Genomic DNA, 26936 nt, shown 5'->3' on the forward strand with positions numbered 1-26936 from the left:
CGGGGCGGGGCGTGGCGTGCGGCGGAAGCGGCGGCGCGTGCGGGAGCGGCCGGGCCCGGGCGGGCGGTGAGTGCGGGGAACGGGAACGCGAACCGGGGAGAAGGGAACGAGAGAGCGAGAGAGACTTCGGGGAGCGGGGCCGTCCCGGCCTCGCCCTGCCCCGGAGCCCCGGCTCGCAGCGGGCGGCAGCCGCAGCCGGGCCCGGAGTGCTCCCCGGCCGTGCGGAGGGCCCGCCCCGCTCTCCCTCGGCCTCCGGGCCGCTGTTCGGCCGGCAGCGGGGCTCGCTGGGCACGGGCGGCCTCCAGCGCGGCTCCGGGCCGGCCGGACCTGCCGGGGAGCTCGGCCCGGGGCCTGGGGGAGCTCGGGGAGCCCGGGGGGAGCTCCTGGAGCCCTCTGGGAGCTCGGGGAGCCCGGGGGGAGCTCCTGGAGCCCGGCGGGGACACCCGCAGCGCTCCGGGGCCGTCTGGGTGCTGCGGAGGCTGCGTGCCAAAGTTTATTCCATACGGGAAGTGTCTGGGCCGCTGTTTGGGTTCAGCGGAAGCTAAAATCACTTGAAAAAGAAGATTAAAATGATGTCGGGAAGGATGGGGAGTGCGCAGGGAAAGGCGTGGGGCACCAGGAGCAGCTGGAAAGGGACTCGGCTCAGGGGAACCCTCCGGCTCTGCTCAGCCGCAGGTCGGGACCTTGTGTTGGCTCCAGGGGAGAAGGAACAGCCTCGGCTCGTGCCAAGGTAGGCTCAGGTGAGGAATTAGCACCAATCCTTGGAATGAATCGCTCGGGGTGGAGGCACCAGCCCTGGAAGTGTCCGAGGGGCACTCGGGGATGTGTTTTAGGGGTTATTGCTGCTGGCTCTGCGTGATCTCGAGGGTCTCTTTCAATCCCACTGATCCTGTTGTGAAAACAGCTCGCTCTTCAGCGTTTTGAACGGTTCAATGAGGGGATGAGAAGGAGCAGTGTCCAGCGCTGGGCTGTTTCTGGCTATTGGCCAAAGAACACACCGGCAGATTTAGACAGTGTTACCTATATATTGTTACATTGCAGAGGTTTATACATATTTATGTGTTTCATACATTATTCAGACGTTCTTGGGAGGTTTTGATGTTGCGGAAACTCTTTTGTTTGACCTTACGTGCTGACTTATCTGCACGACATCCTGTAGATCCGGTCAATATATTTTATTCCTTCATCCTGTTGTTTCACACTTCCCTGATAAGGAGGAGTTAACAAGTTCTTCTCCAACTCTTCCCCGGCGCTCTGCTTTCTGTCACTGTTACCTTATTGCTTGGAGAGGTCAGTCAGACGGGGGAAAAACAACATAATTGCTTCACACCCTCTCTTGGTTACGTGGAAGCATTTTAACATTTCCTGTTTTGCTAAGGCTGACAATGTAATACATTTATCACACCACTGTTTTTATAACTTGTAGGATGTATACCTAGGTATAATATAGTCATATTTATTTCTGTAAGGTATGTGGTGCATACATAAATATAATATATTCATATATAAAATAAATATTATCTATTGTCTATATTATCTATTGTCTATATTATCTGTTGTCTATTTATATTTTCTATTATCTCTATTTTCTATTATCTCTTTTCTATTATCTCTATTTTCTATTATCTCTATTTTCTATTACATATTATCTATTACCTCTATTTTCTATTACCTCTATTTTCTATTATATCTATTACATATTATTTATATTATATATTTATATTATATTATAGTATAATATAACCTATATAATATATTAATCCCATGATTATTTCTATGGGCTATACAGTGCAAAACTAATAGATTGTGTTATACTAATGAACAGCTGAAAGGAGTTACGAATTTTACCATATCCAAATAGTTATGACCAATAACAACACATAAAGATTAATACATAAATATGAAAGACAATGCAATATTATTTTTAGCACAGCGAAAGCGGCACGAGGAGAAATTTGCTGCATATAAAGAAATGATAAAGTCCAAGAGTGAGTTTCCAGAAGGGCTGGGGTGAAGGTGGCAGCATTCCCCCGAGGTGGGACACACCTGGCTGTGCTCTGTGCCAGGCTCTCAGTGTGGCTGGGCTGTGCTGGATCCACAGCAGATGCTCCGTGGGCAGCACGTGGAGCTCTGGGGCTGCTGGTGCCCACAGCTGCCGTGGGCTGCAGCTCTCCCACATCCCTGCAATGGAACTTGTAGCTGCACATGTGTTTTTTTGCTTCCTTGAGCGTTTACATGGAGCTGCTTTAGTTTATGTGCTTTACTCTCTGATTTTCCTCGTGTCTTGGTGCTGTGTGCCGCACCCAGTAACGTCCGTCCTTGCGGGGAGATGTTTTTGTTCTTTAGTGCCACGTGTTTGTTACACAAACATTAATCCTTGGGTAAGCTCCTCGTTAGTCTACACCATCCTTACCTTCCCTGGAGTTACATTAATTGGCCATTGTATTTTTCCATATTCTCCTGCAGAAAGCAGAGCCCTGAGATGGTGGGAAATGATGGAGGTGGCCTGGGGTAGGAGTTTGTCCTTCCAACTCGTGTTCCTTCCTACTCCAGCTGTACTCCTCCCTGTGCTGGAAGCCAAGGGCTTGGCTTCTCTGTTTCTTCAAGGCTCATTTGAGGAATTTTGAGGATCTAATTAAAAAGGTCCTTGAGCCGAGTTGTTGAAAGCTGTGAGGGAGCTGGGGTGAGGTCAGGTTTCTGTGTTGAAGGTCATGTGTTTGGAGCTCGTAGCAGGGATGAGGTTCAATCACTGAGTCGCTGCAAAGATCAGGTGTTGCTACTGAGGTATTCTGTACACCTTCCAAAGATGGTGTGAGATTTCTCCCTTAATCCCCAACTTTTCTGCTGACATTATTCCAGTTCTATCATGTCCATCCCATCCAGCTGCTCTGCTCTCAGCCAGCAGCTCCTCACGCTGGTGCTGGCTTTCCACGAGGCTCTCTTGCCTATCAGCCCAAGCTTTAGCACTGGGAGTTTCTGATGATCCTGACTGCTGGCTCTATTGGAGTTTTCTTTGTGTCTTCCCCTTTTTTTTTCTCCTCTTTTTTTTTTTCTTCTTCCCCCTTTTTTTGTTCCCCAGTAGCTCTGTGTAGTTAGTCCTGCATCCCTTTGCCCATCAGCTTCCTTCTGCTGGGTTTTCAAACAGATATTTCTGAAAAGAGGAGCTGTTGAGCATTGTTCTGGGGTGGCATTTGAGCTGGATGTTGCTCTCAGGAGTGCTGAAGGAGTCTGGAAGGACAGAAAGGGATGGGACTGGGCTGCCTGCAGCCACCTGCTCTGCAGCAGCTCACCCTCTGGAAATCCCAGGCTTAGAATTCCTAGAAGTGTGTGCAGAGGGAGGGTGGTTTGGCAGAGCCTTGTGAGCATCCTGAAAGCATTCCATGGAATTTTCAATAATTTGGCGTGGTGGGCATGGCAGGTTCCCTGGCTGGGAAGCACTGAGGGCTGTGTGAGGTCGCTGCTGGTGACCTGTGTGTACACACGTGCTGGGAAGGAGGCTTTTCCTTTGTTTTGGGTTACAACATCGAGTGAAGAGCACAGCTCATACAGGATTTGGTCAAATCCCCCTATTTTTGCTGCTGTGGTTGTATTTTTGTGAAAACTCTGCAGGTTGGTGTCCCTGATTAGGGTTGCTGACCGCTGCGCTCTCGGGTGCAAAGGAGGAAGGGGCTCTTTGTGTCTCTTGGTTTTATAGAGCCCTGCTAGAATAATTAGCTGCCTGAAATTAATTTATTTCTTTCAAGTACAAGCTTCCAGAATCAAGGAAAGCAAGCAGCGTGCCTCTTACCATCAAGGATTACCAGGAATTAATCTTTCAGTGCAAAGGCCACTAATCTCGGGCATGCAAACAGGGTTTATTGAGCTGCGTGCCAGTGCTTAGAGCAGTGATGGATGAAATCCCTGGCAAATTCAGACGCTCTGGCTGTTAATTGCCTCCCCACCTGCTCATCCGCCTCCGTCCCCCGCATCCTGGCATGTGCCTATGGGTGTCAGTCACAGGAGATGGATGGTGACACGTGGAGCTGCTGGGTGCCAGCCTGGCCTCTCAGCCTGGGCTGTCCTGCCTGCCCCGGGCCACTTCTGCTGTCACTGGGTCCCAGCTTTCCTCTGGTGCTGGGGGCTGAGCGAGGGAGCTCAGCCTGGCACCGGGATTTTCAGACACAAAGCCAAGCTGGGAGCAGTGGGAGAGCTGTGTGAGCTCCTGCCTTACGATGAGCATCTTGCCATGTTCCTGGTGCAGTTCACAGGTAACACAGGGGGGGTCTGGGCTGCCCTGCAGGATTAGCTGGAGCTGGCAGAGGTCACTCTCAGAACTGTGCTGCTCTCATCAGTGTGCCTGGCTAGCTCCCGGCTCAGACTGCTGCTTGGGGAGCTCTACCAGTCATAATTAAGCCAGGACTGTGCTAGAGGAACATGCACGAGCCCAGCAGTAGTTTTTTGAACCTGGGAATTAGTTTCCAAAAGGAAATGACTGGGATCAAAACGTAACTTCAAAGTTTTGGTATCCCTCTCCTCTCCCTTCCCTGTTGGTCTGTTTTCTCTTGTGTTCTAATTGGTTGCTGCAGGTGTACTTTGGTGTCTTCTCAAGTTCATTTCTTGAGGGCTTAAAACCGGCACTGTGTAATCAATGGCACAGTGTATCCAGACTCCAGTTTATTCCAAAAACCACAGGCACCCTGCTCAGACTGAGCACTGCTTATTCCCTGTATTTGCCGATGTTGGCAAAAGGTAAATCCATATTTATAGTAAAGCCTGTGTCAGCCCATTTCTGGAGTTCCCCTGATGCTCAGTAAGAGAAGTCTAATATGTGTTCAGAGGAGCCCAGGGGATCCCAAAATCCCTGAGGGGTTTGGAGGGACCTGGGACACCCCAAAGTGTGACCCAGAGTGGTTGAGAGGGTTCCAGCACACCCCAAAACACGACCAGCCAGGCAGCAGCCTGCACAGGCTTTCTGAGTATCGTTGAAAGGCTTTTATGTGTGTGACAGTGTCGGAGTAGCTGGCAGTAGTTGTAATTTGAGTTTTGGGGCAGAGGTTTATGTTCCTGCTGTTTATTAACTGGTTGGGTGGCAGGAAAGCTGTTGCAGTGCCTGGGCAGAGTGAGGCTGCAGCTGGAGCTCCAGGCTTCACCCCAGAGCTGTGCCAGGCTTGTGGCAGAGCTCGTGCCACCACTGAACTGAATGTTCCTGAACCCAGCAGGGAACGTTTTGCCCAAATCCCGAGGTGGCAGCCCCGTGCTTGTTTGTAAGTGGTCCCAGGAGTGTTGCACAGGAGCTGCACAATCCCGTTTTGGTTGTGATTTCCAGTGTTTCCAACTCTTGGGAATGATCTTAAAACGGGATTTTCAGTTGGCCTCAGGGGCTTTTTGGGGTTTCTTCTTCCCCTGGTCATTAAGGAAATGGCCCAGCTCTGTTAGCAGGATTGGAAAACCAAGACCTGTCCTGGGTCTGGCACAGGACCCAGTGAGGATGGATACTTCCCTAGATTTATGCCTGGAACATTGAGATCTCTCCTCTCTCCCCAGCCCCTCTCTGAAGCTGTGCTGTGGAAGCTGCAGCTGATTTTAGCCCCAGCACAGACCTGGGCTGATCCCAGCCCCGTGGGACGGGGGGCTGTGCATTGGCAGTGCTGCTTAGACCAGTGGGAAGCTGTGGACTCTTCCCATCACAGCTCAGCACCTATTTCCAGAGGGGAAAACCACCCACGAGGACCTGCTGTGCTGTGGGAGAGGCCTTGCTCAGAGTTGCCTTCTGCTCATCTTTCAGCATCCCCCCTTCTTTCCCTGATCTGTTTTTCTGCTGACGAATCTCCTAGCCCAAGTTTTTATTTTTAAATGTTTAGTCACTGCATTATGGCAGCGCCTCATGTCTCACTCTTAAAAATGGAGTCCTCTGAAAATCCCTGCAGATAGGAACAGGGAGAGGAAGGGCACACTGACACCTGTGCCACATATGGCTCTGGAAGTGCTGACACCAGTTCTGACACTTGCTAGAAGCCCAGATCTCCTCCCCCCTTACCTTCTGTGTAGCATTTCCCAGCAAATGCAGAAATCTGATTTTGGCCTTTCCAGGTGTCTTGGGTTGCAATGCAAGGTGTAGCCAGAGGGATGTAGTCTATCACCAGCTGCTAAAACCAGCTGGGGCAGTGTTCTTTATCCCTTCCAGGACCCATCCTCCCTCCAGGGGGATCTCTGCTCTTGATGATCCCTTGGGTCTCACTGCAGGAGTGAGAAAATTCCATCATCCCACTGGGAGATGCTCCAGCCAGGGGAGGAGCCAGGCCTACATACCTGAATACAATCTGAGCTTTGGAACACCACAGGCAGCCTTTTTTTCCACTGGTGGATTCCCAGAGGAAAACAGGACCCATCTACAGCAGCCCTGGACCTTCAGAGGGGAACTGCCCCCTTCTGCAGGGTCACAGCTTCACAGAGCCACATCTGGCACTCCAGGGCTGCAGCCACCATTTAACCCCACTGCCACCAACACCCTGCCCAGCAGAGTATCACATTGGATTCTGACTGGCAGTGCTTTTTGTACTATTGTATTTTTATTTTCATTTCCCTATTAAGTTGTAGGGGTTTTTTTATTATTTATACATCCTAGTAAAGAACTGTTATTCCTACTCCCATATCTTTGCCTGAGAGCCCCTTAATTTCAAAATTATAATAATTCAGAGGGAGGGGGTGTACATTTTCCATTTCAAGGGAGGCTCCTGCCTCCCTTAGCAAACATTTTTCTTTTCAAACCAAGGCCCAGGCTAGCTCACTTAACAAACCCCTGTGGTTTGCTCCTGTGCTGGTGCCTTCCCTCTTGAGCAGAGCAGCTTGGAATGGCCAAGGACACCTCATTGTGGTTGGCACAAAGGACAGAGAGATGCTCCTGTTTGTGCCTCCTGGCTGCACTGGTCGAGCCTTTCAGCTTTTATCCTGCTCAGAGCCCAGGAGAGAGGATTTTCTGCAGCTTCAGCTCTCTGAGTTCTCTGTACCCAGAGGGTGTGGCTGGAGCTCTGGCTGCTCGCTGGGATGACAGGAGAGAGGCAAGTGGGTTTGTGCAGTCCATGGCATTTATCCTGTGTAGGGGGGCAAATCTGACATAATGAGGGGTTTCATAATGAGGGGTTTCTTACTCCAGATTGTGCTGGGAATCTTCTCTGTGGCTTGTATTAATTTTTGGAGCAAACTGTGCTGCAAGAGAGCTGCAACAAGGTCCCTTTCTTACAGATTCCATCTCCCACTTTCCATACTGCCCTTTGCTTTCCTGGGACATTTTCTGGTTCTCCATCCTGATGAAGTGAGAGCAGAGCTTTCCCCGTGGCTTTTCTGCTCCGCGTTTGTTGTTAGGTTCTGCTGGATGGTAGCTGGTCCTGAGGACACGGCTCCTGCTGCAGGTCACACAAGTGTCTCCACCCAGAGCCTTCCAGCTGATGGCTGCTTTGTTTCTGGCCCTGGGGACATGCTGGGACATTTGAGCATCCCAGCTCAAGCTGGGGCTGGAAATCCTCGGGGTGAGTGTCTGCCTGTGTTCCCCAGCGGGCTGGGAAGCAGTGCTGGAGCAGTGTCCATTCAGCTGCTGCTCAGTGCCAGGTGTCTCCCCAGTGTTGTGTTCAGAGCAGGGTGTCTGTCCATCCTGTGACACCAGGGTCTGGCTGTCCTGCTGCTTCTCTCCATCCTTCCCCATTCCCAAATGTGGGAAAACTTGTTCAATTCTGCCTTTTTGATCTCATGGATAATGCCAATATAATATTAGAACCGCTCCTTTTCCTTTCTCCTGCTGTCTTCCCTGTGCACAAGCTCTCTATTTTTAACCTACTGCATTCAGATTTGTTTTCCTGAGCCCTCATGACCTCCATGATATTTTGACTTTGGAATATTTAAGCCACAGCATTGTAGGCATCCTGCATGGCCGGGCGTGACTATTGTTGTTGCCAGCTGAATAGTCCTTGGTTTTTTGGCTGCTTCTTGCGTTCTCACCTTTCAGTGGCTGGGAGAGGAGCCCTCCAGGCTCCCACTTGGCTATTTACAGCCAGCCCCAAGAGCCATGTTTATGAAGTTCTTGGAAGTGGGATCCTCTAGAACAGAAATGGCAGCGCTGCAGAGGGTCTGGAGGAAGGTTTGCTACAAATGCCTCAGCCCATCAGTGCCCTGGCATGGGATGATTGTCATGGTTCTGCTGACTCCCCTGGGAACACAGAGCACCTTAGAAATGTGCTTGTTTTTATCACTTTATATGGGTCCACAGAAAAGATTTGTTTGGTTTTTTTTTCTATTTTTTTCCATATTGGCTGTTCAGGGTGAATTTGCTGAGACAAACTCAGTATTTCAATGCTGCTTTGGTCTTGCATCCCTGCAAGTGCTGACTGTGACAGAAGGTGGAGGGAGGAACTCAATGGTGAGTTCAGGGCCCTGGACCCATCTCTTCAGGCTGGAGAAAGGAGGCTCACAGGAGACCTTCTTGCTCTCCCTGACAGGAGGGTGCAGCTCTGGAGCTCCCCTTTGTGGGATCTGCATCCCACAGCCCCTTTCACATCCGTGACCAGGAGCAGCTGTGTGCCAGACTCCTTGAACAAAAATTCCAGCAGCATCTTCTTGTTTTGAAGATGTTCTCAGTTGTGCCTTGTTTTTTGGTAGTAAATCACTCCAGGTGAATTCTCAGCTGGTGAGACTTGAGTAGCTCCTAACAATGTATTCCTGGACTGAAGAAACAGGGGAAAATCCTGTCCTTTGAGTTTCCAGCCTTGAAATGCTGCTCAACCCAGGGAAGATGTGCCCCTGGCTTACTCTGGCAGGCAGTTTGGTTTGTGTGGGTGGTGGAATTGATGCTGGTGAGTAATATTTTATTGTGTAACATTCAGATCAGGCAGAGCTGGGGCCAGGAGTCAGGATTCCTTCAGGGCCTGGTGTGCTGCTTGTGCCTGGAACTGGGCATTTCTCTCACTCCAGTGATCCAGAAGCATCACAAACCAGTGTAAGTCAAGTCTCCAAGTGTGCTTTTCTCTTTCAGGTTTAAACCACCTGTCCTTTGACCCTGCCAGCACTGAGTCCCTCGGGCTTGAGAGCCCGGCTGAGGATGGAAGTGACCCGGGGAAGAGGAAGAGGAGCAGCATTCCCCCAGGTGAGCTCCACTGCTGGCAGGACACAGTCCTGAGGCTGGGCAGGAGGGGCTGTGCTCTGCTGCTGCTGAGTCCCACCACTGTGCCTGGAGCCAGGCTTGGGCTCTGGGGTAGAGCAGTGGGGAATGGCTCCCAGTGCCAGAGGGCAGGGCTGGATGGGATTTTGGGCAGGAATTGTTCCTGGCAGGGTGGGCAGGCCCTGGCACAGGTGCCCAGAGCAGCCCCTGGATCCCTGGAATGTCCCAGGCCAGGCTGGACATTGGGGCTGGAGCAGCCTGGGACAGCGGGAGGTGTCCCTGCCATGGCTGGGGTGGCTCTGGATGGGTTTTCATGTCCCTTCCAACCCAAACCCTTCTGTGGTTCTCTATACTTGTCCCAATAGATTTATTTTCCTAATTGAACAGAACCTCAAGATTAAAATCATGATGGTTAATTAAAAGCAGGATAAGGCAGCTCAGGCTGAATGACTGGAGACATTCACATTTAAGATAATGTCATAAAAACAAAGTGTTAAATGAAGTGTATGACATTGTAATGTCAGGTCAAGGAGTTTTGCAGGAAAACTGTTACAATAGGTAAAACCTTAGGAAAGAAAGGCCTTATAAAAGGCCTTGTTACTTCAGCTAAGCTGACAGCTAGCCTGATAATGTCCCATGAGAAAAGAACTATAAAAATGAAAATCAGTTTACACAACAATCTATTCTTGTAAAAAAACAACTCACACCTGTAAAAAAGAAAATTCTACCCATGCAAAATGTCCACTTCCCAATAAACAAAAATGTAAACATATAAAAATTTTTATAAACATGTACACTATCCATTACCAACCAATAAACTAAATTTCAATAAATTACTAACCAATTAAAATAAAACACAGGACTTTCTAATAGTAATATAAACTATGGTAAATAAAAATTTAACTGTTCTACATAAAAAAAAACAAGTGTCTTACCCATTTTTGTGGCTGAAAACTGCAATCCCAGCACTGTGACTGGGGAAATGTGGTGCCTGCTTGTGCCATGGGTTGGGATGAGCAGTGTGGGAGTGAGTCAGGAACTTCCCTGGGGAGGTTCCAGGTGTAGTGGGGAAGGATGAGGCAGAAGGAAGGTGATGTGCAAAGCCCACAGCTGCAGAGAGAGGGTGAAATGCAGCAGGGTAGAGAGAAGGTCCAACTGAGAGGTAAAAATCCTTGGAGGAGGGTCAGGGACTTGACAGCACCGTTCAGTGCTGGTTTTGATGAGCTGGGAGAGCGCTGGCGGTGGGAGGATCCTGCTGGGACAGCTCCCTTCAGTTCAGTGAGGTCTGGCAGTTGTGTCCTTTGCTCCTAAATCTCTTGTGGGGAATCAGCATCCCCTTACCTTTAATCAGGATCCTTCAAGGCCCCTTAGAGCTGTCAGTTGCAGTGGGTGAGCCATAACTGAGGTGCTTTCAGGTTGTTTTTTTTCCTGGCTCTTCCCTGAGAGTGGCTTTAGCTCTGGTTTTGGGTGCTGACACTGCAGAGCCTCGCTGGGCAGAGCTGAGATCTGCTCTAAGCCCTTAATCACTTGTGTTCCTCTCCACAGATGGTGGCAGAAATCTGAGCCTGGACTCTGTTCCGATGGGACTGCCAATGTCCGACCCGAGCGCCTGGGCCACCGCCATGAACAACCTGGGCATGGCTCCCATGGGCATGACAGGCCAGCCCCTCCTGCCTGGTGAGCTGTGGGGATGCAGCTGTGGGGATGCAGCTGTGGGGATGCAGCTGTGGGGATGCAGCTCCCAGCTCCTTGGGAACAGCCTGGAGCACTGGGCTGGGCTGAGCTCCCAGCACTCAGATGTGTTTGAAATGCATTCTGCACCTCATTTATTTAGAGGCCTGAACTGAGAGGAGATGAGAATACACACTTTTGAATGCAAATAATTGTGATTGTGGGGTACCCCCAGGTGTCCTGCAGGGGAGCAGGAGGAGGAGAGTGCCACACTGAGGTCAGGAAACCAGTGATAGCCAGGAACTTGTTACTCTAAACTGAACTGGCTGGTAAGGAAGGATGGGAGGAAGGTGAAGAGGAAAGCAAAGGGATAGCAAAACGGATATGTCAGAAATTAATGGAGGATTCTGCTCCAGAAGTGACCACCTTGCAGTGTGAGATACATTTGCATGGCTGAGTCACCTTGGTCTGGATGAAAGAGCTCCTGCAGGAGCAGAGCTGAGCTGTGCCTGATTTCCCAGCAGTGCAGGATGCTGGACATCAAAGTCCTGAATGGAACTGACTGTTCAGTGCTTTGCTGCATTGAGAACTCTCCCTGCCATAAGGACCTGCCTGCTCACCTGGGGAGGGAATGTCTGTGTTGGCAGACAGCACAACCTTTCTCCTCCAGTCTGAACAGCCCCAGCTCTCTCAGCAGTGACAGAGAAAGTTCTCTCCTGTCCCCAAGGCCTTGTTTCACATTTGGCTTTGCTGTGGAAATGGTGTTTCTGTGTCATTCTCCTGCTGACATGCTTCCATGAAGGAAAAATCAACACAAGCCTATCCCAGGATAAGGATACAATTCCCATGTACTCCTACATCCACATTTCACAGTTGGAACAGGAAGGTTTCTTGTCCCTTCCTCCAAAAATGCCGGTTGGTGGCAGAGGACTGGCTCAGATCCGTGTTTCTGCTGTGGCTGCTGTGGCAGGTCCTTAGCTACTGCAATTGCTGCACTTGTCTGCTTGGTGAGATGATGCCCTCAATCCCAGAACCATTCAGGCTGGAAAAGACCTCCAGGGTCATTGAGTCCCACCTGTGACTGATCCCCACCTTGTCACCAGCCCAGAGCACTGAGTGCCACCTCCAGGGCTGGGGACTCCACTCCTTCCAATGCCTGACAACCTTTTCCACATACAAATTCTTCCTAATGCCCTTAAGCCTGTGTCACAACTGTCTGTGCTGCTGAACTACTTCATACAACCAAGCTGAGTCAGGTTTTCCACTGCTCCCAAATGTCCCAGGTGTCCTTTTGTGGAGAATCCTCTCTGGGAAGGGTTGGACACTAGATGGGAGCCAGTGTTTACAGAGGAGAGAAGGAAGTAATTTACTTTAACAGAGAAAAGTAACTTGACTGTGGTAATGAGAATTGAAATAGCTTTAAAACATTACTTTGAGGGCACAGATGTAAAGTTTGATGTTGGCACATTTCCTGATTTTCAGCGGCACACGTGGGAGCGTTCCCCGTTTGCTGTCAGAGCTCCCAGTCACTGTGTGACTCCGCTCCCCCACTTGACTCCCTTTTTCTCTCCCCCATTTAGATTTTGATCCTGCTCTTGGAATGATGACTGGAATCCCTCCAATCAACCCCATGATGCCAGGCCTGGGGATTGTCCCACCTCCCATCCCTCCGGACATGCCGGCCGTGAAGGAGATCATCCACTGCAAGAGCTGCACTCTGTTCCCACCCAACCCACGTAACTGTCTGCTTGTGCTGTCTCTGCAGGGTATCCCTGTGCTTGTTCATGCAAACCCCAGGTGTGGGTGACAAAAGGGCCATTCCTGGACTCACTGCTGGCCAGAGGGTGACAGAGCAGCAGGAAAAGCCTGTTCCTGTCACTGAGTGTTTGCCTTTTCAGCTGCTAGATTGATAAGGACTGGGGAGAGAGCTGCTCCAGTCACTGAGTGTTTGAAGTCCTCATGGTTTGATGCTCGTGTGTAGTGTGGGGTGTAGCTCAAGCACACAAATCTGCAGCTGCAGCACAGGGAATCCCCTGAGTATGTTTTTTATGGGTTATTTGCATCAGGGCAGTTTTTTAAGCTGTGATTTTGTAGCACCTTCCATGATGAAGTTGGGAGCTCCTGGTGCTGCTTGTGTTCTTTGAGAGCAGCTCAGGGGAGTGTTTAGAGGGCTCCATGCTCACAAGATCTTCTTTTTGGAAACATGCTGGTGAATGTGGTTATTTTTATCCAGCACCTCAGCAGAGCTGGGGATCCACCCCACAAATGTGAGCGTGGCATAGCCAGGTGTGTGTTTGGAGGAGGCCAGGAAGGTGTGGTCATCCCTCAGGTGGAAGGAATGTGTGCTGGCAACCCAAAACCTGACCTGCTCTGCTCTCTCTCCAGATCTTCCCCCTCCAGCCACGAGAGAGAGGCCCCCAGGGTGCAAGACCGTGTTTGTGGGAGGCCTGCCGGAAAATGGGACGGAGCAGATCATCATGGAGGTGTTTGAGCAGTGTGGGGAGGTCATAGCTATCCGCAAGAGCAAGAAGAACTTCTGCCACATCCGCTTTGCTGAGGAGTTCATGGTGGACAAGGCACTTTACCTGTCTGGTGGGTGTGTTTGCCTGAGAGGGAAGCTTAAAATTCTGGGGCAGAGCTGTTGTGGTGCCCTTAAAGGCAGAACAACAGAATTTGGGGCAGATTTCTCTGATGCTGTGTCAGTTTGCCTTCTGCTGCCATTGCATTCCTACTTAAATATATGAAAACAGCTCCTGAGAGAAAGGCAGCGATGCTTTGTCACCTGAAAACAGATACAAAACATTGGGCTGAGGTGCAGAGTCTGTTCCCATCTTACATGGACAAGTGTCCAGCTGATTCTAAAGATAGTGCCAAAAAAAAAATTGGACTGGTGGGCTGGACTTACTTGGCTGATGGGCCTGCCTTAGTGGGGTTTTATTTGGCTGGTGGGATTGGTTAGTGGGGTTTTACTTGGCTGGTGGGGTTTTATTTGGCTGGTGGGGTTGGTTAGTGGGGTTTTACTTGGCTGGTGGAGTTTTATTTGGCTGGTGGGGTTGGTTAGTGGGGTTTTACTTGGTTGGTGGGGTTTTATTTGGCTGATGGGCTTGCCTTAGTGGGGTTTTATTTGGCTGGTGGGATTGGTTAGTGAGGTTTTATTTGGCTGGTGGGGTTGCCTTAGTGGGGTTTTTGGTTGGTGAGGTTATATTTGGTTGGTGGGAGGGTTGTCTTGGTGGAGTTTTATTTGGCTGGTGGGGTTGCCTTAGTGGGGTTTTATTTGGCTGGTGGGGTTTTAATTGGCTGGTGGGATTGGTTAGTGGGGTTTCATTTGGTTAGTGGGGTTTCATTTGGTTAGTGGGGTTTCATTTGGTTAGTGGGGTTTCATTTGGTTAGTGGGGTTTTATTTGGCTGGTGGGATTGCTTTAGTGGGGTTTTATTTGGCTGGTGGGGTTTTATTTGGCTGGTGGGATTGGTTAGTGGGGTTTCATTTGGTTAGTGGGGTTTCATTTGGTTAGTGGGGTTTCATTTGGTTAGTGGGGTTTTATTTGGCTGGTGGGGTTGGTTAGTGGGGTTTTACTTGGCTGGTGGGGTTTTATTTGGCTTGTGGAGTTTTATTTGGTTGGTGGTTGGTTTATTTGGCTGGTGGGATTGCCTTGGTAGGATTTTTCCCCGTTAGCCATCGGGGCCGAGCCCTCTGGGCTCCTTTAGCCACGGGAGCCCCAGGTGAGTGCCCCTGCCCCTCCCTCCCGCAGGCTACCGCATCCGGCTGGGCTCCAGCACGGACAAGAAGGACACGGGGCGGCTGCACGTGGACTTTGCCCAGGCCAGGGATGACCTGTACGAGTGGGAGTGCAAGCAGCGCATGCTGGCGCGCGAGGAGCGCCACTGGCGCCGCCTGGCCGAGGAGCGCTTCCGCCCGCCCTCCCCGCCGCCCGTCGTCCACTACTCCGACCACGAGTGCAGCGTGGTGGCCGAGAAGCTCAAAGGTGAGAGGGGCTGGGCAGGCACAGCTTTGTTTTCAGCAGCTCTGTCGCCATCCTCCTGCTTTTTGTCCAGAAACCCCCAGGTTGAATTGTATCTATGGGATCTCGGGATGGAGAGGACCTGAAGGCTCACCTGGCCCGACCTTTCTTGGCAAAAGCACTGGGCTGGGCTAGACCAGATGGCCCAACGCTCTGCCCAGCCCAGTCCTGGAGGTGTTGGGGAACCCAGCACTTTCACAGTGCTGCCTTTGTGAAAAGTTGTCCCCAGGAGCACCCGTTCCCCCTCATCCTTTCCACGTGACTCCCTTCTAAAAGAGGAGTTTCCATCTTCACAGCCCCACCCAGGACACAGTTGTTGCCCTGAAAACTCAGCTTCTGAGCTTGCTAACAGAGTTTTCTAAGGACTTTCCCAGGACAGGAACTGCAAACATAGATATGTGTACATTCTTTCTGTTCCACATCTTGTGATAGGCATCTCTCATGGCCAGTGCAGTGAGAAAGTGTTATCCTGACCATGCAATCCCTGGCCGTGGTAGGAAACCTATAAATCCTGGGAGGAAAAATAAACTCTGCTCTTCCTTTCAGCACACCTCGACCTGTGTCTGTGTGATCTGTTCATCTTCAGCGGTAACACACAGTGATGAGGTCTCCCTTAAATCTGATTTTCCCAAGGCTGAGCAAAGCTATTGGGTGCAGCAAACTTGTGCAAATCAAAACTGTTCAGTACAAGTTTCTTCCAGGTAATTTTGGTTAAGGTTGGAAGGACTAATGTAAGACCTTGTTGGAAGCCTGAGGTTCATGTATGACCTGATGATTTTGGAGCTGGAGGTCATTTCCTTTCACAGAAGGTCCATCTCAGTAGACAGAAAGTTTTCCAGTAAGTTCTAGTGCTCGTTCCTCCTCTTGCTGCACCTCAGCAGGGGATTTTCTCCATCAGCTTGGTGCTGGACTTGCCTTCCTTTGTTCAGCCACGTGTTCAGGTCCTTCCCAGCTCCCCAGAGTTGTGACGAGTCACCTGAAGGACGCTGATCTCGGAAGGAGCAGTTCAGCTCCAGGGAAAGGTCCTGAAAGCTGCCCAAGCCACCCCAGAGCTGAAGTGCAAAGTTGTCCTTTCTTGCTGCAGATGACACCAAGTTCTTGGAAGCCATCCAGACCTTGCTGACCTGGATAGAACGTGGGGAAGTGAACAGGAGAACTGCCAACAACTTCTACTCCATGATCCAGTCAGCCAACAGCCACATCCGCAGGCTCGTCAACGAGAAGGCGGCTCATGAGAAGGAGATGGAGGAGGCTAAAGAGAAGTTCAAACTGGCTCTCTCAGGGATCCTGGTGCAGTGTGAGTAGTGTCTCCACGCTGGATGTCCGTTGTCTGGTGTAGGGATGGCTTAATTTGCAGAGTCTGGAGAGGGGAAGAAGTGGTAACAACCGCTTCTGTGCAGCTCCAGCTGATGTGGAGTCGTGTGGCACTAACCTGGCAAAAATCCCCTGTGGAGCTTCTTACTGGAGGAAGAGTCCACATCTGGGGGGAGGAGAGAATGGATTCTGAGCTCCTTTATTCTTAATTATCACCTGTTAGTGTTGTGTCATCCTTTCATCCCTCCTGTGCACGGCCAAGGTAAGTTCCTGGGAATCTGGTGCCTCAGCGAAGTGTGCAGGATTTGTTCGCCAAAGGTAGGAGCAGCAGAGTGCTTCCAGCCCTAGTGCAGACCCTGGGTCTTTCAGATCCCAGTACTTTATAAAAGCAGGAAATCAAGGAAGAGGCATGGACTGTATTAATTTCAGGATGTGATTTGCAACAGTTCCTTGCCTCTTATACATCCTTGCATTAGTAAATCGGAATATTTTTACTTCTTTACAAGTAGCTTCTCCACAATTGTACTAATTCTCCTTGAGCCCCTTGCCTAGCTTTTGAACATTCTTAACTTTTGGTTTTGTATATAATGATTTTAGCTGTTACTTGATTTTTTAGATTATTATTTTTCTTTAAATTCTGTTAATGGTAAAAACTATGGGCGCATGGTCCAGAGGGACATACAGTGAGCACTGCAGAGTAAGTAGAAATAGAGACCAGTGTGTAACTCCACTCTCTAAAACCAGGGCTGATATCTCAGCCACTCTCAGGTTACTCTAAGTAAAGTGGCAGGGATGTGTGTATATTTGTTGAGAATTATGGGTACTGCATCACAAGCATAGAAAAAATCAAGTGGATGTGCTTTGTGCTGTGGGTAAGCTCTCAGCCAAGGAGAAGTACTTTGTGTATTCCAAATCCTCTGATTTTCTAGAGAAGCAGGAGGAATAAATGCCAGGAGCAAGAAAGGCTGGTGGCTGGTGCCTTTGCTTTGCTCCTGCTCCTGTAGCTCACACAGGCTGTGGCACTGCCCAAAGGCCCACTCCTGCTCACAGCCCATCACCCCATTTCAGAGGTGAGTCCTGCCCTCTGAACTCACACTCCCAGACAGCTCACACAGCGTATTTGGATATTTTTCAGCACCTGGGCTGCCTTTTTTCCACGTGTCCTGCGTTTTTCCCAGCTGAGAGCAGAGCCGGTGGCCCCGTTGGTCGTTGCTCTGAGTGTTTGGCACTGGTCTGGTGAAGCCACCAGGCTCTTTATACACACTGAGCCCCTTCCCTGAGCGTAGCATCAGCACAGTGCAGTGTTATGAGAAAAGGGGAGCCAAACCACCTGCCTGATTGCACTTTTTTACTCCTTTACTCCTCTTGTTCGCCCTCTCTGGATGCTATTCGGGCCCGATTTGCTGCTGATTTGCCACTCCAGTCGAGCAGATAGTGGCCGTGTACCATTCTGCCTCCAAACAAAAGGCTTGGGACCATTTCACGAAAGCTCAGCGTAAGAACATCAGCGTGTGGTGCAAACAAGCAGAGGTTGGTAATCTTTTCTTGTGTTAGATCCTCCAGCACGGTCTCTTGCTTGTCAGGATGTTGATGTTGAGTTTGCACGATGCTCGCGTGGATAACAACACCTTCCTTCACAGTGTGAGGTGGGATCACTCAGGAGGCTCTCGTGGTACAGGTAATGAATTTTCTCTTGGTATTTGTGTCACCAGAAGCAATACATCGAGACCTGTCTGCTGATGGAAGCTGTGCACAATAATAGTCATGATAATGATAAGAAATGTTGATTTTTCTGCTGGTTTTAATATTGAAGCAAGAAGGATTTCTAGGAGATGTTATAAAAACAACAACTCTGAGTTTCATCAGACTCTTTTTATCACATTTTTATGTGATATTTCCACCTTGAGAGGTGGAAATAATTGCAGGGGAACAGCCTGGAAGGCTTAAGGGAGCGTGTTGTCATGTTTGTGTGTTTATCCCATGAAGTGACATGGTGAAATGTGATGGTGATCAGGAAGGAGCTGATGGAAGGAAGCTTGTAGCTCCCACTGCTCTTCCTGCAGGAGGAAAAAGAGTTCTCAGTCCAGTAAGATTTGATAAAATCAGCTGAGGGAGTCAGGCAGAATGTCAGAAATAGGGAAGCTGAGGTAAAGAAAGGGTGTCCACTGCGAAGTGATGGGTGGGGAGATGTTTGTCCTGGGCCTTGTTGAGTCTCGTGAGGTTTTGTCTCCCTTGGCTGTCATGCCTTACCCCCAGTGTAAATCTCCCAGTTGTTCTGGATTTGTCTGGGATATCGAGCTACTCACCACAAACTTGGAAAGCAAATCTATCCCAGCAAAACCAGGAGTTGTCTTTCACCTTGACAAGATCATTTAACATCCAGAGTGAATCTCAGCAAAGCTGAGAGGCTGCTGATCCATCCACAGGCCAGGGATCCCTGTGGGCTGGAGGTGATCCTGGCCTGTGATCCCCATGGATTGGGGTGTCCAGACCTGTGATCCCTGTGGATTGGGGTGTCCTGGCCTGTGATCCCCATGGATTGGGGTGTCCTGGCCTGTGATCCCCATGGATTGGGGTGTTCTGGCCTGTGATCCCTGTGGATTGGGGTGTCCTGGCCTGTGATCTCCATGGATTGGGGTGTCCAGGACACCTTCCTGTAGAGCTGCAGCCTGGGAAGACTCTGGATCCTGCCCAGGCAGGGCCCTGCTGGTTCTGAGCAGGTGGCTGATCCCCCACCACACTGCAGCACTCTAAATGCCCCCAGTGTGCTGGGAAGTTTCCAGCTGGGATCTCCCCATGAGGATGTACCTCTGGAACTTGCCAGGTCCCACTGAGTCAAACCTCTGTAGCAGCTAAAAGAGAGCCAAGGTTTCTTTTGCACCTGAGATGCCAAGTGCAATCTGATTCAGATTGACTCTGAGCCCGGTGCTGCTGTTCTTCCCCGCCTTCTGATCTCTGGCTGTGGCTGGGGTGGGAGCTCTCTCTCCACTTGGAGCTGTCTTGTATTCCAAGGTAAGTTCTCCCAGTGGGAAGAGGCTGTGAGACCACTGTGAGGCCTCTTTCAGGAGCACTTCAGCTGCCAGGCTGGGTCTGCTGCTCTCCCCCAGCTTAGGGACTGCTCTGGAAGGAAGGTGGAAGCCACAAGGTGCAGCTTCTTGGTACAGAGTTTGGCAGATGCTTTTTATTTATAAAAATGCTGCTAGTACATGGTACATTTTTAGGTGTAATTTAAATTGTCTCTTGCCTCACTGTAGATATCAGATGCTGGCTAAAGGGTCTCTCAGCCTTTTGGGGTGACCTTGAGGAGGTGCCTATATATGCAGGGGTGCAGCTGTAGCTTGGTTTGCTCTGTCCCGGCTCAGGTTGGGATATTTTGGCTCCAGAGGATTAGGGCTGACTCCAGTTCCTTGTGGTTTGCACAGCAAGGCTGAGGTGCCTCGTCACAAGAGCAGGAGGGAGGTGGAAGAGTCAGTAATCCCAGTAGCACTGACAGAGTGACTCGTGCTGGATATTGCCCTTGATCTAAAAATCTGTGCCAGTTTTTAAATCATGTCCTGGACTTGTGTTTTGCAGACCTAGATTGCAGGAACTTTTCACCCAGCCAACCTGTTCCTCCAAATGTGTACTGAAACCCCCTCTGCTTTGTGCACCCCAGGAGATCCGGAACATCCACAATGATGAGCTGATGGGCATCCGGAGAGAGGAGGAGATGGAAATGTCTGATGAAGAAATAGAAGATCCATCAGAGATGAAGGAAACAGAAGAGTCAGGTAAAATCCCTTTTTTAAAGCTCATAACAGTGGTTTCTTTCTGGCAGGGGGAAGCCTTGTCCTGTCCCTCCATCCCTTGTCCCCCAGTCCCTCTCCAGCTCTCCTGAAGCCCCTTCAGGCCCTGCAAGGGGCTCTGAGCTCTCCCTGGAGCTTCTCCTCTCCAGGTGAACATTCCCAGCTCTCCCAGGCTGGCTGCAGAGCAGAGGGGCTCCAGCCCTGTGATACCCCAAAAAGGGAGCCATTCCTTCGGGTGCTGAGCCCCTGTGCAGGGTGGGGGGAGCAGAGGGTTCCCTGCTCTCAGGGGTGTGATTGCTGTGCTGTCCCCAGTGCTGGTGAGGGAGCAGCCAGGGTTCCCTGCTCTCAGGGGTGTGATTGCTGTGTGTCCCCAGCGCTGGTGACACAGGTGCCCCTGTGCAGGGTGGGGGGAGCAGAGGGTTCCCTGCTCTCAGGGGTGTGATTGCTGTGTGTCCCCAGCACTGGTGACACAGGTGGAGGCGCTGAAGGAGGAGAACGACAGCCTGCGCTGGCAGCTGGATGCCTACCGCAACGAGGTGGAGCTGCTCAAGCAGGAGCAGGGCAAGGCCTCCAGGGATGAGGACACCACCAAGGAGCAGCAGATGAAGCTCCTCCAGCAGGCTCTGCAGGGCATGCAGAAGGTGGGCCTGGAATTTTCCACAGCTGGGGCCGTGCTGCAGGGGAAAGAGGCTGGGATGGGTGGCAGAAACGCGTGGAAAAACACTCTGGATTTTAGCAGGATCCAAACTGCCAGGGGGGAGCAACTTTGTTGTGTCCAGTGTTGTTAAAACAAACCCAAAGCAAATATTGATACCAGGGATTATGTGTGAGCTGATAAATCCCATGGAAGCAATCCATAGCTAATGGATTCCTTGTGAGCTTTACTGTGACTTCCAAAGTACCAACTCTGCCCATAACCAGCTGAGTTGGGAAGTGGGAAATCCCATCCACTGGGGATGGAATTACTGCCCCATGTTTCCCCAAATGTGCTCTTTTCTGTGCTAATGGATCAAGGCATTTCTAAGCTAAACTGTGGATCCTTCTTGTGTTATACTTTAAATGTGGTCTGTCTGGTCTTCATGGAAAAGCCCTTCTAAATTTTATGGTCTTGGAACAATAGTTGGTGGAAGGCAGGTTAGGAGTTTATCTTTTCTCTTCCAGCATCTTTTGAAAGTCCAAGAGGAGTACAAGAAGAGAGAGGCTGAGTTGGAAAAAGTGAAAGAAGACAAACTGAAAATAGAAACGTTGCTGGAAAACCTGAAGGAGCAGGTATGTGCTGTGCAGCTCTGCCTTGCTGCAGTCCCTGGGTTTTGTGGTGAGGGACATCTGTCCTTCTGCACTCCTGGTGGGAATGCCCAGCCCTGGTTTGGAGCAGTTGTCCTTGGAAAGTGAGGAAAAATCACCTGTGAAACTGCAGGGTGTCTGTCAGGAATGGACCTGCAGTTGCTTCATGTACCTGTGAGACAATCTCAGCAAGTGATTTATAAATAAAATGAAAGTTATTTATAAATAAAATAGGGCTGTCACTGAACAGTGCCCAGTGGTGTCACAGCTGGAACGGGGTTTTCTGCAGCCTGAGCTTTTAAAAGATAAGAAAAAAGGTCTCAGTTATCAGACACTGATATTTACAGCTGTGGTTTAGGAGCACATTTTGATCTGCCCTCCATAAAACACTTTGGAACTGGAAGTTCTTGTGTCTTAATATTTTTATTCTTGCTGGGTTTAATCTAAAGAGAAATCCATGCAGAATTCCAAACAGAAATCCATAGTGCTGCTTCTCAGCCTTGATCCTGATTTGATTGTGGGTCAGGGCATGACTCTACACTTCTCTGGTCCTTTTCTCTGTAGCACAGACACAATAACACAAGAAGCATGAGGCAGCACTTCCCCCTTGGCCCACAGAGCCAGGTACTGGGTTTATCTCTTTCTGTCTTCAGTCCCACTTTTTTTTTGTGCCAGGAGATAGGGAAGATAATAAACTCCTTCCTACTAGCTAAAAATGGTTCTGTGTATTCCAGCAATCATCAGAGCAGGAGCTTCAAAACAAAACAACAGATTTTCATCAGTAATCTTTCCTTTCTTTGCCCATATACAGCAGAGCATGGCAGATGAAGAGGACAAGGAGGGAGATGCAGCTGATGGCCAGGGGAATGTAAGTGCAAGAGCTGGGAGAGTGGAAGGTGTCAGCCCAACCCATCCCATGTTTCTGGCATCTCCAGAAGGCAGGCTGAGGGTTTGCAGTGCAGTTTCCACAGGGCAGAGCTCCTCTTTCTCCTCTGGAAGCAAATGTGGGAGTTGAGGCCACTGGGGCACAGCCTGAGCCCTGTGAGCTGAGAACTGCACTGCTGTAAGAATCTGAGCAAACCCAGGGGACCATTCAGTTCTGTCTTTGTCACTGGCCTCCCTCCAGCCCATCTCACTGGTCACTGGAAGCTGTTCCACTGCTCTCAGGCCACTGGAATTCCACATAAAAACAGGGAATGAAAGCAAGTTCAGCTCCTAGTGCAGCAGTCTTTGCATTGATGTGTTTGTCAGGAATAATAAATTATCCCAAATCCTGTTTTAATTCAGTACCACAGACTCAGGTCAGGGACAGTCTGATCCTAAGCCCTGTGCAGCCCCATGGGCACCTGATTAACCCCATTTGTGTCAGTTTGGGCATTTGAAAAATAAACCTCTGCAGCCTAATGAGTCACAGCAAGGCCACGGTGTGGTTTGCAAGGTGTTGTGTAAAACAAGGCCCTCCTGGGGCAGGAGTGGTGCCAGGGAGCAGGGCTGCTGCAGGGTGGCATCTGCATCCTTGGTGACCTTTCCATCTCAGCTGGTGGATCACAGCCAGCACCATGGACACCGCTGTGCCTTGCTGGGAGCGTTTTGGGAAATGAGCAGCAGATCCAGCAGTGAGGCTGCAGGGACTCTGAGAACCAGAACAGCCCTGTGGAGCCTGCCCAAGCTGTGCCAGGCTGTCTGGAACGTGCCCTGGGTGTTTGTTTTGCAGGAGAGCAGCACGTCCCGAGTCTGTGCCTGCAGCCAGGAGAAGGAATGTCCGGCGGAGAAGACCTTGAGCAACAGCCCTGTGAAATCTGAACGAGAAGTTCTCTTAGTTGGTGGGTTCTGCTGGTGGTGCTGGTGCCCTGAGCTGGGGGTTCTGCTCCGAGGGGACCTTGCCCTCCTCCTGCCCACCCCTGGCTCCTGTGGTTAGCCCAGGGGAGGTGGGAATCCTGGGGCTGAGGGAAACCTGGAGCTTTGCTGGGCTCAGGGTGTGACCTCGTGACACCTGGCTGCCTGCAGGGGCACGGGGCTGGGCTTCCCAGCTGGTTTCTGTCTGGTGGCAGTGACCTTCGTGCTGTTCCTTTCCCCAGGGATAATCTCAACCTTCCTCCACGTGCATCCCTTTGGGGCCAGCATTGAGTACATCTGCTCCTACCTGCAGCGCCTGGACAGCAAGGTGGGTGTGGGCCAGCTAGGGCTGCACAGGGACACCTGGGCTCTGCTCCCTGCAGAAATCTGCTGCAAGAGGACCAGGGCTGGGGTGGATTTCTGGATGACAGGATGGTTTGTGCTGGGAGGGACCTCAAAGCCCATCCAGTTCTTTGCCCTGCCATGGGCAGGGACACCTGCCACTGTCCCAGGTTGCCAAAGCCCAGCTTTGGGGTCCACCACTAACCACATCCCCAAGTTCTCCTGTGCCCCTTGTGCTCCTTTCTGGAGTAAATGGGAGCGGCTATGCAAAGGCTCCGGGATGTAGGAAGGAATCACATCTCATTCTGCTCTATCCTGGTCTCCAGCTCTCTTCCTTAAAGAGCCCCAGGGACAGGAGGCCCCACATGGGAATCCTGTCTTGGGATTGGAACTTATCCAGCTGCTTGTGTTTATAACTCAGTGTTTAATTTACCCTTTCCTAAGAAAACATGGCTCCCTGCCCTGGCTCACTCCAGCCTTATCTTTATGAGTTAATTTTTATCTCATTCTAGCTTGGAATTTGTCTGTGGGGCCACCAGCTGCCTTTATTTTGGTTTGGAGCTCCTGTAAAACTGCCATCATAGCACTCAGCTGCCTTCTGGAGCTTCCTCTTTGGTATCCACGGAGCAGAGAAGGCTCCTGGAAGGTTCTCCTTGGGAGAGCCCACCCTTCAACCTGTGCTATGGCATCAGTCTCCTCCTGCTCAGGGCTGTTCCCCTTGTCCTTTGTGTTCCTTCCGAGATCTTCTGTCTCCTCCTTGACTCTTGCAGGAGCTCAGATGAGTTTGGGATGTTATTTTTAACCCTGAGCAGGTCTTTGGGCCCGAGGTGAGGCAGGAGGAGGGGGAGTTCTTAGAATACAACCAGGTTTCTTGAAGCTGCTGACAGGAAGGGAAGGGGAATATTTTTTCCCCTGTTCCCTGTCTGTCATTCTCACCAAGGTGGTCAGCAGAGAGCACAAAAATTAAGATCCAAGGTGGTTTGGAGCCATGGAAGAGCCCTTCAGAAGCTGCCTGTGGCCCTGAGTGTGGCTAGGCAGGACCTCGGGTTCCTCCTCAGCTCTTGGCCCTGTTGGACACAGCTCCTGCTGCCCCAGGAAAGCCTGGATGAACTCCAGCCATGTAACTGTTTGAGTCTGAGTTATCAGCAGCCTCCAGGGCTTCCATCCCCACCCTGAGTCCTGTTTCCTTTGTGCTGGCACAGATCTGCACGGCCGAGGTGGAAGTGCTCATGACGCGACTGCAGAACACGTTCCGGCAGGAGCTCAGTGGGGTCGGGGCCAGCCTGGAGAAGAGGTGGAAGTTTTGTGGCTTTGATGGGTTGAAAATGACTTGAGCTTTGACTTCTCGCTGGAAGCAGCGGGATAGGGATGCTGAGGAAAGCCGGGATGCTCCTCCCTCTGCTCCTGCCATTCCCACCATGGCCCTGGGTAACAAAGAGTAAAAGTGAAACCAAGTCCAGAGCACCACTGGAAGAACCTCCAAGTTCTGCAGCTCCTTTGATCAGTTATTTGTTAATGGGCAAGTGCTGTTCAATATATTTGGGGAAAAGCTCCTACCTGACCCTTTGAAGCACAGCGTGTCGACTCTGTGTTCTGCCAATGTTGTATGTGCTTGTGTGCCCAAATTCCTCCTCCTCAGCCTTCCTTCTGCTAGGAACAGCCACAGACTGTCCTGAACCAATAACAAAGGGGCATCTTCTGCTTTCTAGATCACCAAAAGGGGAAAAAAAAGGCATTTTTTAGATATTTCTGTGAGTAAAAACCAAGGTATGTTTAAACAGAAGATTTGGATGGCTCAGGGGCCTCTGAGCCAAGGAATTGGTTGTTTTTTGTGCTGTTTTCTCTGTTAGAAGTTGAGCTGAGGTGGGGGCAGAGGGGGATTCTGGCAGTGCCACTCGTGCTCTGGGTCAGTCTGTACAGAACCTTTTACATTGATTTTCTGGGGATGTGGGTGGAGCAGAGCTACATCAGCCTGGCTTTTGGTGATTTTTACCACCCAGCTCCACCTGCTTTGCGTTGGAGACCAAGTTCAAGCAGCACAGACTCCTCTGCTCCTGAACCTTCCCAGCACAGTTCCCGTGTTCCCAGTGCATGCCAGGTCTCAGAGGTGCAGCCCAGCCCAGCCTGCTCACAGCCAGCCCTGCAGAGCTCCTGCATCATCCCCCACACCATCCTGCACATCCCAGAGTGATCCCAGCGCTCTGGCACAGCTCCAGCCCCTCCTGCTTGTTCCCCATGCCCCAGGTGTTGGTGCCCTTCACTTGGGCTGTAGATCCCACCTCATCTTTGGGGGAGAAGCCCCAGTTGCATTTCCTGACGTGTCCCCTGCCCCGCTGTCATCCTGCCAGGTGCTTCACCCTGTGCCATGGCCAAGGTGGTGCCCAGGAGAGTACAGGGATGTTTCTGGTGGTTCTGTGTATCTGGCACAGACACCTGGTGTTGTGTGAACCAATTCCTCATCCAAAACCCCAAAATTCCACCAGTGACACCAGGCTTGGAGCCAGGAATTGACCTGCTGGCTCTGCTTCTCCTCTCACCATTGGGGGAGAGAACACTCCCTGTGCTCCTCCTCCCTTCCCCACTCATCCCAAGGCCCCGGGGTCTCTCCAGATCTCTTGGATTTCTTCCTGCACCTTCTTCCCCCAGCCCAGATGAACCATCCTCCTCCTCCTCGTTGTTGCTGTCCCTGGCAGAGCCTAGCACGGTCTCAGAGGTGGGAAGGTGGCAATGCCACCTGTCCCTGGGGTCAGCCAGGGCGGAGGGCAGGGGGTGTGTACTCAGTGAGAGCCATCCTGGGGAAACCAGGGCAGGAACTGGAGGAATCAGGACGGCTCCAGAGCCCCGAGGGCAGCCGTGGCTGGAGCAGCCGCAGTCAGGGAAGGCGAGGGCTGGGTGGGCTGGGGCTCCGGGACTCGCTGGCTCCCAGCCCCTGCTGCCTGCGGGCTGCAAGCTGGGCCGGGGCTCTGTGGGCAGCCAGAGCCCCCTCCCGGGGGGCTGAGGGGGCTGGGGCTGCTGCAGAGAGCGGGCAGTTTGTTCCATGGGGCAGCAGGAGGGAGAGGAGCCAGGACCAGGAGCAGTGGCTGGTGCTGTGACAGTGAGTCAGGGCTCGAGCACCCTGGGGTCCTGCTGCCTCCCCTCTCCCAGGGCCTTCCCAGAGGGGCTGAGGTTTCTCCCAGGAGAATCCATCCTGCAGATGGGCTGCTGAGGTGGCACCCAGGGACAGGTGACAGGGACCTTCCCCTGGGACCCCTCGTGGGCTGTTGCTCTCCCTGCTCCCAACACTGAGCGCTTGCTGCACTGGGAGCAGATAGAAACCCTTTAAAAACATGTTCTCAATAGTTGTGTCCCTGCAGATGAATGCTGTATTTTTAAGGAATAAACATTTTTTATGGGCAGATCTTGGCCCAGCTGCTTTCTTTCTCATTCCAGCCCAAACCACTCCATGACCATGGGCTGGGAGCCTGGCTGTGGCCCCCAGGGGGCTCATGGGTGTTAACTGGCAAGAAAATGCCAGTCTGGGTGTTGGTGGAGGTTTGGGAGGCTCTGCAAGGTCTGTAA

At 51.2% G+C, this 26936-nt stretch overlaps 1 protein-coding gene across 4 annotated transcripts; it reads left to right on the forward strand.

Annotated features, from left to right (window-relative positions):
• Positions 1-26773, forward strand: ENOX2 (ecto-NOX disulfide-thiol exchanger 2). Of its 4 annotated transcripts, none has more exons than XM_086851185.1 (15): positions 1-66; positions 9002-9112; positions 10673-10804; positions 12379-12534; positions 13184-13390; positions 14548-14781; positions 15902-16114; positions 17555-17661; positions 19787-19901; positions 20376-20557; positions 21078-21185; positions 22012-22068; positions 22915-23023; positions 23279-23364; positions 24581-26773. In XM_086851185.1, exons 3-15 carry the CDS (start codon positions 10708-10710, stop codon positions 24710-24712), a joined length of 1803 nt encoding a protein of 600 aa, XP_086707311.1. In that variant the 5' UTR covers positions 1-66; positions 9002-9112; positions 10673-10707; the 3' UTR covers positions 24713-26773. The 4 variants fall into 4 exon arrangements, with proteins under 4 accessions (XP_086707311.1, XP_023782584.1, XP_086707310.1 ...); XM_023926816.2 differs by lacking the exon at positions 1-66 and adding an exon at positions 613-740; XM_086851184.1 differs by lacking the exon at positions 1-66 and adding an exon at positions 674-730.
• Positions 26774-26936: the final 163 nt, after the last annotated feature.

Source organism: Cyanistes caeruleus, chromosome 14 (assembly GCF_971803275.1).
Source record: "Cyanistes caeruleus chromosome 14, bCyaCae1.hap1.1, whole genome shotgun sequence".
NCBI classification, from domain to species: Eukaryota; Metazoa; Chordata; class Aves; order Passeriformes; family Paridae; genus Cyanistes; species Cyanistes caeruleus.